Source organism: Rhynchophorus ferrugineus, unplaced genomic scaffold, assembly GCF_030347505.1.
Source record: "Rhynchophorus ferrugineus isolate W39M unplaced genomic scaffold, kcgeb_rfMv2 rfM9, whole genome shotgun sequence".
Lineage (NCBI taxonomy): Eukaryota > Metazoa > Arthropoda > Insecta > Coleoptera > Curculionidae > Rhynchophorus > Rhynchophorus ferrugineus.
Window position 1 is genome coordinate 26,749,742 of NW_027472588.1, and position 11,453 is coordinate 26,761,194.

Genomic DNA, 11,453 nt, shown 5'->3' on the forward strand with positions numbered 1-11,453 from the left:
ACGTGCGTCTACGTCATTTGAGATTTGGTGAAAAAGCATTTTGAAATGGCTAAAATTTATTTTAATTCATAATAATAAAACTTATGTATTATATAGAAATATGTCATTATTATTCTGTAGTTATTCAATTTTTCTTTCAAATAATTAAAGATCAAAATATAATCAGCTGATATTTGGGCACCAATCGCACCACACATTTTTCTATGGCACCACATAACCTTACATAATTTATAACACTACTGTCAAATTGAACTAAGTATATCCATATTTGTGAACTATAAATTCTACGCGAGCGAAGGCACTGAGGTAGTCTGTTGTTGGCTGCGTAAAAAGTAACAAACAACGCGTAATTTTTCGCTAAATGTCATCGTACGAACTTATTGATATTCAAATTTATTTGTGATTGCATATGTTTTTTGTTGTTTGTAGGTATTAGTGACAGTGTAAATATATATAAAATGACTATCATAACAATTGGATAATTTTGTACGTTTTCTCAATTAAGTTATCAATTTGTAATATTTCGGTTTTTACTTCAAATTAAATTAATATATTTGAAACCGTTATTTAATCGTCAGTGAAATGCAGCGGCTTTTTTTCTTGGAAGATCCTAATAATATTGCCTTTAGAAGGGGCCAAGGAGATACTAGCATTAATAGTGAGTCTGTAAAATCTTTTCAATATGCACCAAGAAATTGGTTGTTTAGAGTTAGAGTTCCCGAAATAAGGAGGGATGAAACTGTTTGTGTTATTGGAGATTTGAAGGAGTTGGGAGCTTGGTCTCCTGAAAAGTGTATACCCTTACAACAGGAAGAAGATTCAGATATATGGTCTGGTAAAATTGAACTTCCTGACAAGAGAAAGATAGATTATAGATATTGTGTCTGTGTCATCATTGAAAGTGGTATACAGGTTATTGTTCGAAGTTGGGAGACTAGCCTTAAACCTAGGCTTATTGATTATGCAGATATTTCTCCCAAGATGCAGGATGAACCTCAGATTTATGGAGATACTGATCAAGGTGTCCATATTGATAGGGGCTGGCTGAGTAAAGAAACCGTAGTACAACTGAAACTTTGCCATAATTCTTTGACATTATGGAGACCAAAGTATTCTAGCAGAACTGTGTTTATAAAAGTTACTCCTGTTAGTTTAAGAGGTAGTTCTGGGAATTTACCCATATCAATGACAGAGGCATTAGAAGAATCACTTAGTGATACTCAGGATAATGTGGAGAATGCAAAATTTGCTTTTACAGAGGTAGCAGATTTGGAATCAGATGATCCACAATTTAAACCTCAAAATCAGTTTGGTACAGAGGTTCCAACTACTGGTATGTTGTTGTTTCAAAGTACAATAATATTTCCACAAAACACAGCATATCTTTTTGATTTTTATATATACTCATCCAAAGCTGAAGATGAAGAACCTCCTTATCATGTGGGGTTCAGTTATTTATTACCAACTGCATTTCAGTCTTCTGAGGGAAATATTGTGTTACCTGTAACTAGCACTAAACATCGTCCTTTGGGCGAAATTCGAATTGATTATTTGATAATTGGAGCTATGGCTAATTTTAAATGTGATATGCAACTTTCATATGCCAGGCATTGGAAAAAGACCAGATCTGGTTTAGATGTAGGTCATCGTGGCTCAGGATCTAGTTTTAAGAATAAAATACAAAATTGTGCAGAAGTAAGAGAGAATACCATTGCATCGTTGAAGAATGCTATTGATCATGGAGCTGATTTTGTGGAATTTGATGTACAGCTTAGTAAAGATTTAATTCCTATAATATACCATGATTTCCATGTGTGTATATCAATGAAGAAAAAGAAAGATTTGAGTGAGCAGGATATGTTAGAGCTACCATTGAAGGAACTGACATTGGAACAACTTAAACTCTTAAAGGTCTACCATTTGAGTGAAGGAAAGTCTAAAAATCAGAGATTTTTTGATGAAGATCTTGAAGAGCATCAGCCATTCCCTACACTTCAACAGGTTTTAGAAACTCTCAATCCCCATGTTGGCTTCAACATCGAAATTAAGTGGACTATGAAGTTGGAAGATGGTACATTTGAACTTTATCACCCTACTGATTTGAATGTGTTCCTTGACACCATACTTGAAGTTGTGTTAAAGTAAGTTGATATATAAAGGTACTTTTTTCTCCAATAATTTTTTTTAATTTGAGGTATGGCGGTGATCGTCGCATAATTTTTTCCTGCTTTAACCCTGATATCTGCCAGGTACTGAGATTAAAACAAAATAAGTATCCAGTTATGTTTTTGACTATTGGTGAAAGTCAGATATATTCTAAGTATAGTGATCCTAGATGTTGGTCTATAAGAGCAGCAGTGCAGTATGCAACAATGATAGAAATATTAGGAGTAAATGTACATACTGAGGATTTATTGCGTGATCCTTCTTTGGTAAGTGTTTCTCATAAGGAATGGTAAATTCATCTCCTATATAGTTTAATTATTATTTAGTTATATTAATGTTCTAATTTATTTTAAATTGTATTAATTATTTAAATATTTTTTAGGTTCAACTACCCAAAGAAGCTGGTCTAATTATATTTTGTTGGGGAGATGAGAATGCTGATCCTGCAACTATCAAATTCTTAAAGGAGTTGGGCTTGCATGGAGTTATTTATGATAAAATCCATGAATACTCTAATAAGGAAGTGAAAGAAAGTATTTTCCTGTTAGAAGCTCGCGAATCCCAAAGAGAACTTATCCAGGTGAGAACAATCTACATATAAATTAACTTTCAATTAAACATGCATGTTTTAATAATGATATTTGAATTGCGCTACTTGAAATACAGAAAAACACACAGTAACTATGTAAGTACCATGAAGTGTTGAATTTTGTCTAAATAAAATATTTATAAATATTTTCCTTCAATAAAACAAAATTGATTTTGATTAAATCTTTTAAATGAACTTTTTTGATGATCCTTTTATTAACAAGCTTATTTTGCTCAGTCATTGGGAGTCCAATTTCTTAATGCATAGAAATATTAGATGTATATCATAGATTGCTTATATAAAATAGAATAGTTCCATTTGCCTGATAGTGTTTCTTTGGATTAATAACCAAAGAATCATCCTTTGCTAACGGACAATTACATGAATTAATGTGTTTTTAGGGTTGCCAACGTATGCAACTATAATTTTTAACGTATCCTATAGTTTTCAACATGGTTAAATATCAGTTAAGTATCGTTAAAATAAGCAAATAAGTGCACAATATTTGCATGTGAATAGACTTCCAAAATATATAGTTTTAAAAATATAGAACACATGTATTTCATAAAAATAAGTTTTTCAAATATAAACGTATATTGTTATAAAACTATATCATTGTTTTGCAGTCTAAAAAAATTTTGGTTTACGAAACTTCATTTTAAGCAGATAATTTTCTTTTTATCATAACTTTTAATTTTGGCAATCGAATGTTTTAGAATTATATGTACATTTCATTGCACTTGTGATAAAAAATCGTTGTAATACATAAGCTTGAGAATCGTGGAAAGAACTGCATGTGTATGTTTAATAATATATATTTATCTTTATAATTGCATGAACATTAACTAGATTAATAGGCAGAAAAAAATATATATCGGTTCAAATTGATTACTTTCTACATTAAATGTTGTGTATTTATAATTTTTTCTATTTTATATAGCTTGCAGCTGCTAAGGCTGAATCGCAGCCATTCGCTCGATCAGTGCCGGTGCCTGTTGATCAGCAGCCCGCCACAAATTTGGATAAGGTTAGGCTGAAACAGCCCGGTCACTTATCTACGGCAACTTCGTTAGAAAGCTTGGAGAGCAGTGCTTCCGATTATCAAACCAATCAGGAAATTGCGGATTAAGTTAACTCTGTATCCGCAATATATTTGGTTGAATAACACCTCAACAGGTTTATTTTATATATTAAATATTCTGTACTAGAGGTTTCAAAATGATCTATAAGTCTGCGAATTTTGCCAATGTGTATGTTTGAAAAAATTCGCTCACTTGTATAAAAGTTGTCATTTTATTTTACACAGTATACTCATTATTTGAAACAAATATACAAACATATTCATCATTTGGAAAACAAAGAGGGGCTTTAAAGGTTTTTTTTAATTGAATTTCTTTAGCCATTTTTTTAGAATTAACTCTTTATCTATTATCTGGTAGTACTGATGTTTGTTAACATACTGGCCGAAGTATATTTTTTCCATGTTTGTTGTTGCATATGTTCAAAGTTGTTTTTTACATTTATAACTTTTTGAAATTTTAGACGGTTTTCTTCGGTTTATATTAGTGGTCCCCTCTCTTATATTAAAATGTTAATATGAGTGATGTTTCTTGTTTTAAATTATGTCTTTATATTTTATTAAATTATTTAAAATTACTAATTATATTTTAAATATTTGGATTGTACTTGTAGCAAAAGGAAACTTCTGTTGCCAATGAGAATTTTGTAAGTTAGTTAAATAATATTAATATTATTGTAATAAATATTGTAAAATATTCCACTCTACTGTGATAGATAAATCCATTGGTTATGAAGTTTTCTTATTGGCAATAATATATATATATATATATATATATATATATATATATATATATATATATAACATATTTATAATATACACTTTTATATATGCAGACATATGGGTGTGGGTGTATTATTTAACTTATACAGATTTTCATTGTTTTACTTTTGACCTGTTAGCTTTTTTTAGTATGGTTGGCTTGTAAAAGTGATTTTATTGAAATAATTGTTTTGGGGCTTCTTGCAGTTAAATCTTTACTGTACTTTTTTAATTGAATAAAGCATAATTGCTTTACTTTAGTTTTCGTTTACCTCAGGCTATGCATTTAATTGACCAATATAAGTGCTTACTGGCATACCCATTTTCTAAGCTACTTCATCTAATACTACGGAAATATTTATAATTTATATATCTTGTTAACATATAAATTTAAAATAAGCTTTTCAATATTGTTCAATTTTAGTCATAGTGATGTTTAACTATTTAATATAAAAAAGCTTATTTTAGAAACAATTAATTAATGGGGAAAATATATTGTTTGCTATATACTTAGATTATCTAACTTTACCTTTTATCACTCCAGATAGAATTATTGGATTTTGGATCGGTAATGTAGTTATTTTAGTATATTTTTTTAGTGTTCTAATCTCAAGAATTTCTCCAGATATTATCTCATATGTTCTAGTCTAATGCTATTTTATAATTATAACTTGTTGGTGTATAATTTTCTTAACTTAATATTGGAATTTTCTCTATTCACAATTATAAATTTGCCTAATTAACGTCTTACTTGAATACATATTTGCTATGTACCTTCAATGTTTAAATTCTACAATAAATTAAATAACATTTATATCACTGGAAAACATGCGCCTCTTTTGTTTAGTTTTTATCAGGGGAGTATAATAACTATTATCTAAAGTAAATATTTAATTAAGTACCTAAGTATCGTTTTTGTTTAAATAATATTTACCGAGTACTTACGTTACTGTAAGTATCTTTTAATAAAAATAAAACAAAACTTAGGTTCTAAATTGAAATTTATTAATTATTATTTAATACATGAAAATTGATAATGTTCAGATTATTTGCAGTCCATCATCCATAGGAAAACCTAAGAGAGAGTTGGATTATTGGATGGCCATTAATCAGGATGAAGCGTATGAAGTTATTTATATGAAGTTTATATAATAGGAAAATGTATTATAAATTATTACTATCTAATTTTTATAATATTAATGTTTTTGTGATATGGATATTTCAATCAGATCTAGTCGTCTAGTAAATTTTATCTGTGATATTTATGATTGTATTGTTTTATATTGAAATAAAATATATTTAAACTAAAATGTTTTTTTCTTAATATATATTTCCTCATAATTTTAAAATAAACTTTGGAACTTTCAGTATTTTGGGTTTTTATATGTTTATGTATTCCTCACAGAATTGTCATTACGACAGGTTTTAATAAGTTAATTGTTTATATTTTTAATGTTTTAGCTATGCAATATAAAATTTGGTCGGTTATTCTATCTATACTAAGATGTAAATGGATTACCATAGTTTTATAGGAACTAATTTGTTAAATCTTGTATTTAAATTATAAACAACATAACGCGTTATGAAGTATTTGTAGTTGTTTGGAGATGAAATTACTATTATTAATTTTGGAGGTCTGTTTTCCAGATATTTGGTTCAGTCCAACATCCATTCTTAATAAGATAGTTGCGGTTTTATTTTAGGTCATATTTTGAAATAGTGAATTGGGAAAACATGAAAATATTTGGAAATTTCGTTTTTATCCTCACTGACCAACTTTATGGGCTTTAAGCGCCTGCATTTGGTATTTATGGGTCGTTTTCATTATTTTTTTATCTCGGTCAACGAGCAAGATCTCGTGCTCCTGCTTTTCTAAGCGGATATGGACAAAAGTGAGTAAATTTTAATAAATCATGAAGCTCATATAGTTTGCGTGTCGCAACGGTTACGAACCGATAACGACGGATAGTATTTAATATCTTGCTGAAAGAAAAGCCGAGAAGATTTCTTATTTTTTTTGTAAAGAAATGACGCCGTATGTAGCATTCGTGGTGCTTGTTGGTGGTATAGTTTTTAGTGGATGTTTCGGATATGACCAACGTTATGGGAATATTGTCGCGAACTTTTTAAGTGAATGTTCAAACAGTAGTGATAGGTATATATAGCTGTGATTTGCATTATTTGTTGATTAGACTAAATAATGGGTTTTTATTTGCAGTTATATCTGTCTATCAGAAAAGGCTACACGTATTTTTGAGAACTCCATTAATCGAACATTAAATATTTCTAATGGCATAGAGTTAGTGAGAAATCAGTTAAAATTACCTAATAGACAGCCCAGAACGTTGAAAAGTAAGATTTAAAATAATATAGTAATATATAAAATATTTTCTTGGTTTTATATATTATTTTTTATTTATTTAAAGGTGGCGAACGATTAAAAGCAGCTCTAACCAATTTCCTCAAAACTCATAATATTTCGATTAAATTAAGTGAATTTACTGGACGTCGATCAGGTGGCATTGGTGGAAATTTTATAAACAGAAAACAATTAAGGAGGGAGAGAAAATACATGAACTATGCTTTTATGGTACTTCTAGGTATTGATTATTATACAAAAAATAAACTTTTCGCTCGTTTATACATCTTTTCAGGTATTTTCGGTTTGACTGGTCCATTAGTGATGAAAGTTCTCGGTCTTATTGCCGCACAAGCACTTATTTCAGCCAAAGCTGCAATGATAATTGTTGGCTCAGTGGCTTTGAAGAAAATTTTTGAGAAGGACAAGTCTCATGGACAACCATCGGTAAAGGTTCACACTATTGGACATAATCATGATGATGAATATGATAGAATAAGCAGACATGGGTATATTAGATATAGTTATGGTGGTGATGATGCTACTTATAATAATTATGAAGATTATTATGGTAGCAATGCTGATGGCTATAAAGTTACATAGTTAGGAGTAATATTTTTATGTATACCAACTTCATTATTAGTACAATGAGCATGTTTATTAATAAATTACTTATATTGAACAAATCATTAGAATATAAAAAAAATCAAATCCTTATGTTGACAGATGTGTATTTATAATTTATATAGTGGTAATATCTAATAAAGATTTTTAGATTGTTAAAGTATTACAAAATATTTTGACATATGGATTTCAGTCACTCCTCTTTTTGAATTTTTAACTGACAGTACCTATTGCTTAACATGGGTGCCCTGGATATTAGGTCTACCGACTGGAGAGTGAAGACCATTCCAAATCTTATTCGTTCTAAGTCTATATATATCTGAGGAATGATCTTTATTTTTTCTATTATACAATTGAGCCTTTTTATGTACAATTTTTCAAAAACTTTTGAGAGCCATTGATTATCGGTAAAAATTTATAGGCCAGTAGGAGGCGACATCTTCTAGTGTTTAGATGCTAGGAAAATAATTAATTCGTAATGTAGCATTGAATATGAATGTTTGAATTTTATCCCCTTCTCTAATAGTTCCTATAATATTTTTCCGGTTATTAGGTAATATCCAAGTGCTTTTTTATAATTAATCTCTCTGATTATTATTTGTTGGGCTTCTTTGACGGTGAATTTTTATGTGGTATATCCATTTGAAATGGAAAATTTAGGAAGCGAGTAATTTTATTTTCGTCATCTTTAGATAGCTCAGACAGGAAGAGTTTCATCAATTATTTTCATCTATTTTAATGGGAGGGCTATGTTGCTAGGGCCTTTTGAATTTTCGCCTTCCATAATGAATAATCTGTAGTGTCAGTTTGTGTCAGATTTTCTAACTAGTGCTGAATGCCTTGATTTTGTTCATTTTGAATCAACTCTTTCAGCTGTTTTATTGCTTTACTAAATTTTCTTTTATTTTCTATAATTCTTATACAACAATAAATAATAATGGTAATTAGTATAACTAATAATATCATAACTATTGTAACAATAATAATTAATATAACAATAAATCCTTGATTAACTAACTATCCTTCGCCATTTTGTCATCGTCATTATTTTGAAATCGTATACTAGGTTATTTGCATAGAGTATTTCTCTATGGTTATTCGTGGAGCACCATTTATTCGTTAACAGTAGTACTAAACATTCGATGTTGTCCATTTTTCGGAACCAATATTTCGTGATATATTAAATTAAATTTATAATTTAAAGCCATGGCAACCTGTTTGCACAGTGAATGCCACAGTCCCAAAAACATTTTATCCAACGATTCATTTCTTTGGATGAGATTTGGGTCTACCACGATGATTCTATTAAAAACAAAAGACTAAGAAGAGGCTAGAGGTCGTATCAACAAAGTGTAAAGCAAAAAAATAACATCAAAGCAGAGCACCAGCTGATGAAACAATGCTAAATAAACTGGACCGACAACTCCAAAAATGTATTATTCTTCAACTCAGATGTGCCTACTGATCGCTTTAGCAAACATCGTAAAGATTTCTACATTCCGCCGTATTCCATATTGAGAAGTACTGATGATGAGTTGACTGACTTGATGCTAGTTCTAACAAAAGCTGTTTAGTACTTGCATTCTTTGCAAAACCAGTTTTGAAGTGAATTGTTTTGAAGAAATTGCATTCTGTTTCTGGTATTCACAAAAATGTAGCATCCAATTGACCTAAAGTTTGCAGGGTTTGTCTTTTTATTTTATTATTTGAAAATGTATTGTTGGGTATTATGTAGGGTTAAAACATATTGAAGTTAGGTTTATAAGGTAGGTTAAGGGTTAGGTTATAAGTATAGCACACAAATTTATTTTCTGGCGTTTTCTACTGGGCACTTTCTATTGTACGTTTAAACGTACAGTAGGCTTAGTTACTTATAAAATACAAAACTATTGTAGGTGCTTATATTTTGGAATTTTTCAATTATGTAATTTTTACTTTATTTTAGCGGTTTAACCTTTACTGAGCTGTCGACAGAGCTAGAAGAAAATATCTACGTCGGCAGTAGTAATGAACATGACATTGGTATTCTATATTCACCAAGACCTTACCGACGTAGATTCGGGAAATGGGCGAGACTAATTTACCTGCCTCTCGGTTATTAGCTGAAGCAGAAATTTTAGAACCACCAAACGAAGAAAACCAACAAAACAATGAAAGAGATGGTGAACAATGGTAAGAGGATGATTACTGGCTGCTAAAAGAACATATAACCGGTCAATTGAAAAGTCATAGCTTACCATAGTAAAATAAATTTTTCCACTCTCATCACCCTGTTTTAAAATTGGCAGCATTGAATGTTGTCATTCAGGAAGTTTCATTCAAGTAAATAACTAAGCTGTTAATTTTCAATTTATCTAATATTTGTTCACAATTTTATCCAAACCGAAGGTGTTACTAACTATTCCTATTTCCATCATGCAGTATAATATATCTGAAATGAATTATTAATAAATGTTATGGACATATGAATATGAAATAAAATTTAATCAATTGTTATTCCGACGTTTATCTTTTTTCATCAACTTTTGTTGTCATAACATAATTTTTATTATCATCTTGCCATGAGTGACCATTCTGAAATATCTATCTCATCTAAATACATAAATTGAAATAATAAGTCTATCTTCACTTTCTTATGCAGTTTTTAAACATTGTATTCTTTTAAAAGCAATATCCCGAGGTTCCATTAGACCTCTTCGATATATTTCAGAATGTCAGTTTCCTTTGAAATAATTGTATTAAATTAAGTTTGTATTGAAGAAATACTCACTGTTTTTATACATTTCATATATTTAATATCTGATAGAGCTAACATCAAGCTGATCTTGATTCGTCACCGTCACCTTCGTATGAGGACGGGTTTTTTGATGAATTTAAGATCATATTTTTTATTTGTTAAGATATTTCAGTGACCGTTCATATTAATATTCAGTGCAGCAGCAACGCTAAAAATATTTTCAATAAAAATCACAGAAAATTAATATATAACAGTAAAAATGCTTATCTCGCTAACGAGTTTTACTGGCAAGAGGGTGCCTCCATTATCTCGATTTTGTTCAGAATAACTGATTAGAGATCTGTTCTGTCTGACTTAGGAATTTTCAATCAGAGTAATAATGAGCAGCTGTTTGAAATGTATCAAAACAAGCAAAGCATTAAAATAAAATTTTTCCGGTTTATAATATCTTATTACTATTGTTTTGAAGAATTTTGCATACGTTTGACAACCGGACGACTTTGCGAGGCTAGTTCGGTTACATGTTTGAACTTATCAGACAGATAGACATAATAAAACGAGAAGGAAAATATTGTCTCATTCTAAAACGAATTTACAAATTGCGATGACGCATTGACGATTGACGTACGTACAAAACTTTTTTGGATAGACTGATTACTGGATTACTGGACGTAGCGCGAGCCTTCGACAAAGTCTGGCATAAGGGATGCATGTGTCAACTTCGTAAAATATTATCCAAGAAAAATATTGAACCTTTAAAATCTTACATCTCAGCCAGGATATTTAAAATTGAACGATAAGAAGTCTACTCGGCAATGCAAGAAATAAAACTAGATATACCGCAAGGCAGTGATCATTGATGGCATATGATATTTTTTATAGAAGATAATAGCGCAGAAGCAACCAGTAAGAAAATGTAACACGTAGGTAATAATATAATTAAGTGGACCCAGATATGGAAACTGGATGCATTAAATTCATCTACAATCAAACTGTTCATATACCAATAAATAAGTATAATAATATTATCCCATAAAGTAACAACGCTTAGTACTTTGGGATGAATATTAATTCAAAAATTTATACAAATTATTAAGTACAAAGTGCATTCGTTATTTGGAGAAAGTTTAAATTATCC

General features: G+C 29.9%; 2 protein-coding genes across 4 annotated transcripts; both read left to right on the top strand.

Annotated features, from left to right (window-relative positions):
• Positions 1-199: 199 nt before the first annotated feature.
• On the top strand, positions 200-5,905 carry LOC143202234 (glycerophosphocholine phosphodiesterase GPCPD1). Of its 3 annotated transcripts, XM_076413566.1 has the most exons (6): positions 221-369; positions 430-2,141; positions 2,195-2,432; positions 2,549-2,746; positions 3,157-3,221; positions 3,696-4,850. In XM_076413566.1, the coding sequence occupies exons 2-5, from the start codon at positions 583-585 to the stop codon at positions 3,178-3,180; spliced, it is 2,019 nt and encodes a 672-aa protein (XP_076269681.1). In that variant the 5' UTR covers positions 221-369; positions 430-582; the 3' UTR covers positions 3,181-3,221; positions 3,696-4,850. The 3 variants fall into 3 exon arrangements, with proteins under 3 accessions (XP_076269680.1, XP_076269681.1, XP_076269679.1); XM_076413565.1 differs by having other exon boundaries at positions 200-2,141; positions 3,696-4,648; XM_076413564.1 differs by lacking the exon at positions 3,157-3,221 and having other exon boundaries at positions 236-369; positions 3,696-5,905.
• Positions 5,906-6,423: 518 nt separating this feature from the next.
• On the top strand, positions 6,424-7,720 carry LOC143202222 (uncharacterized). The gene is made up of 4 exons (XM_076413553.1): positions 6,424-6,750; positions 6,814-6,947; positions 7,022-7,195; positions 7,250-7,720. Exons 1-4 carry the CDS (start codon positions 6,623-6,625, stop codon positions 7,555-7,557), a joined length of 744 nt encoding a protein of 247 aa, XP_076269668.1. The 5' UTR covers positions 6,424-6,622; the 3' UTR covers positions 7,558-7,720.
• The last annotated feature ends 3,733 nt before the right edge of the window (positions 7,721-11,453 follow it).

Coding starts and splice junctions, on each gene's coding strand:
- LOC143202234 (XM_076413564.1), top strand. CDS start 583: ATGCAGCGGCTTTTTTTCTTGGAAGATCCTAATAATATTGCCTTTAGA. Junction 2,142..2,194: donor ATACTTGAAGTTGTGTTAAA/GTAAGTTGATAT, acceptor TTTTAATTTGAG/GTATGGCGGTGATCGTCGCA. Junction 2,433..2,548: donor TATTGCGTGATCCTTCTTTG/GTAAGTGTTTCT, acceptor AATATTTTTTAG/GTTCAACTACCCAAAGAAGC.
- LOC143202222 (XM_076413553.1), top strand. CDS start 6,623: ATGACGCCGTATGTAGCATTCGTGGTGCTTGTTGGTGGTATAGTTTTT. Junction 6,948..7,021: donor ACAGCCCAGAACGTTGAAAA/GTAAGATTTAAA, acceptor ATTTATTTAAAG/GTGGCGAACGATTAAAAGCA. Junction 7,196..7,249: donor TGCTTTTATGGTACTTCTAG/GTATTGATTATT, acceptor ACATCTTTTCAG/GTATTTTCGGTTTGACTGGT.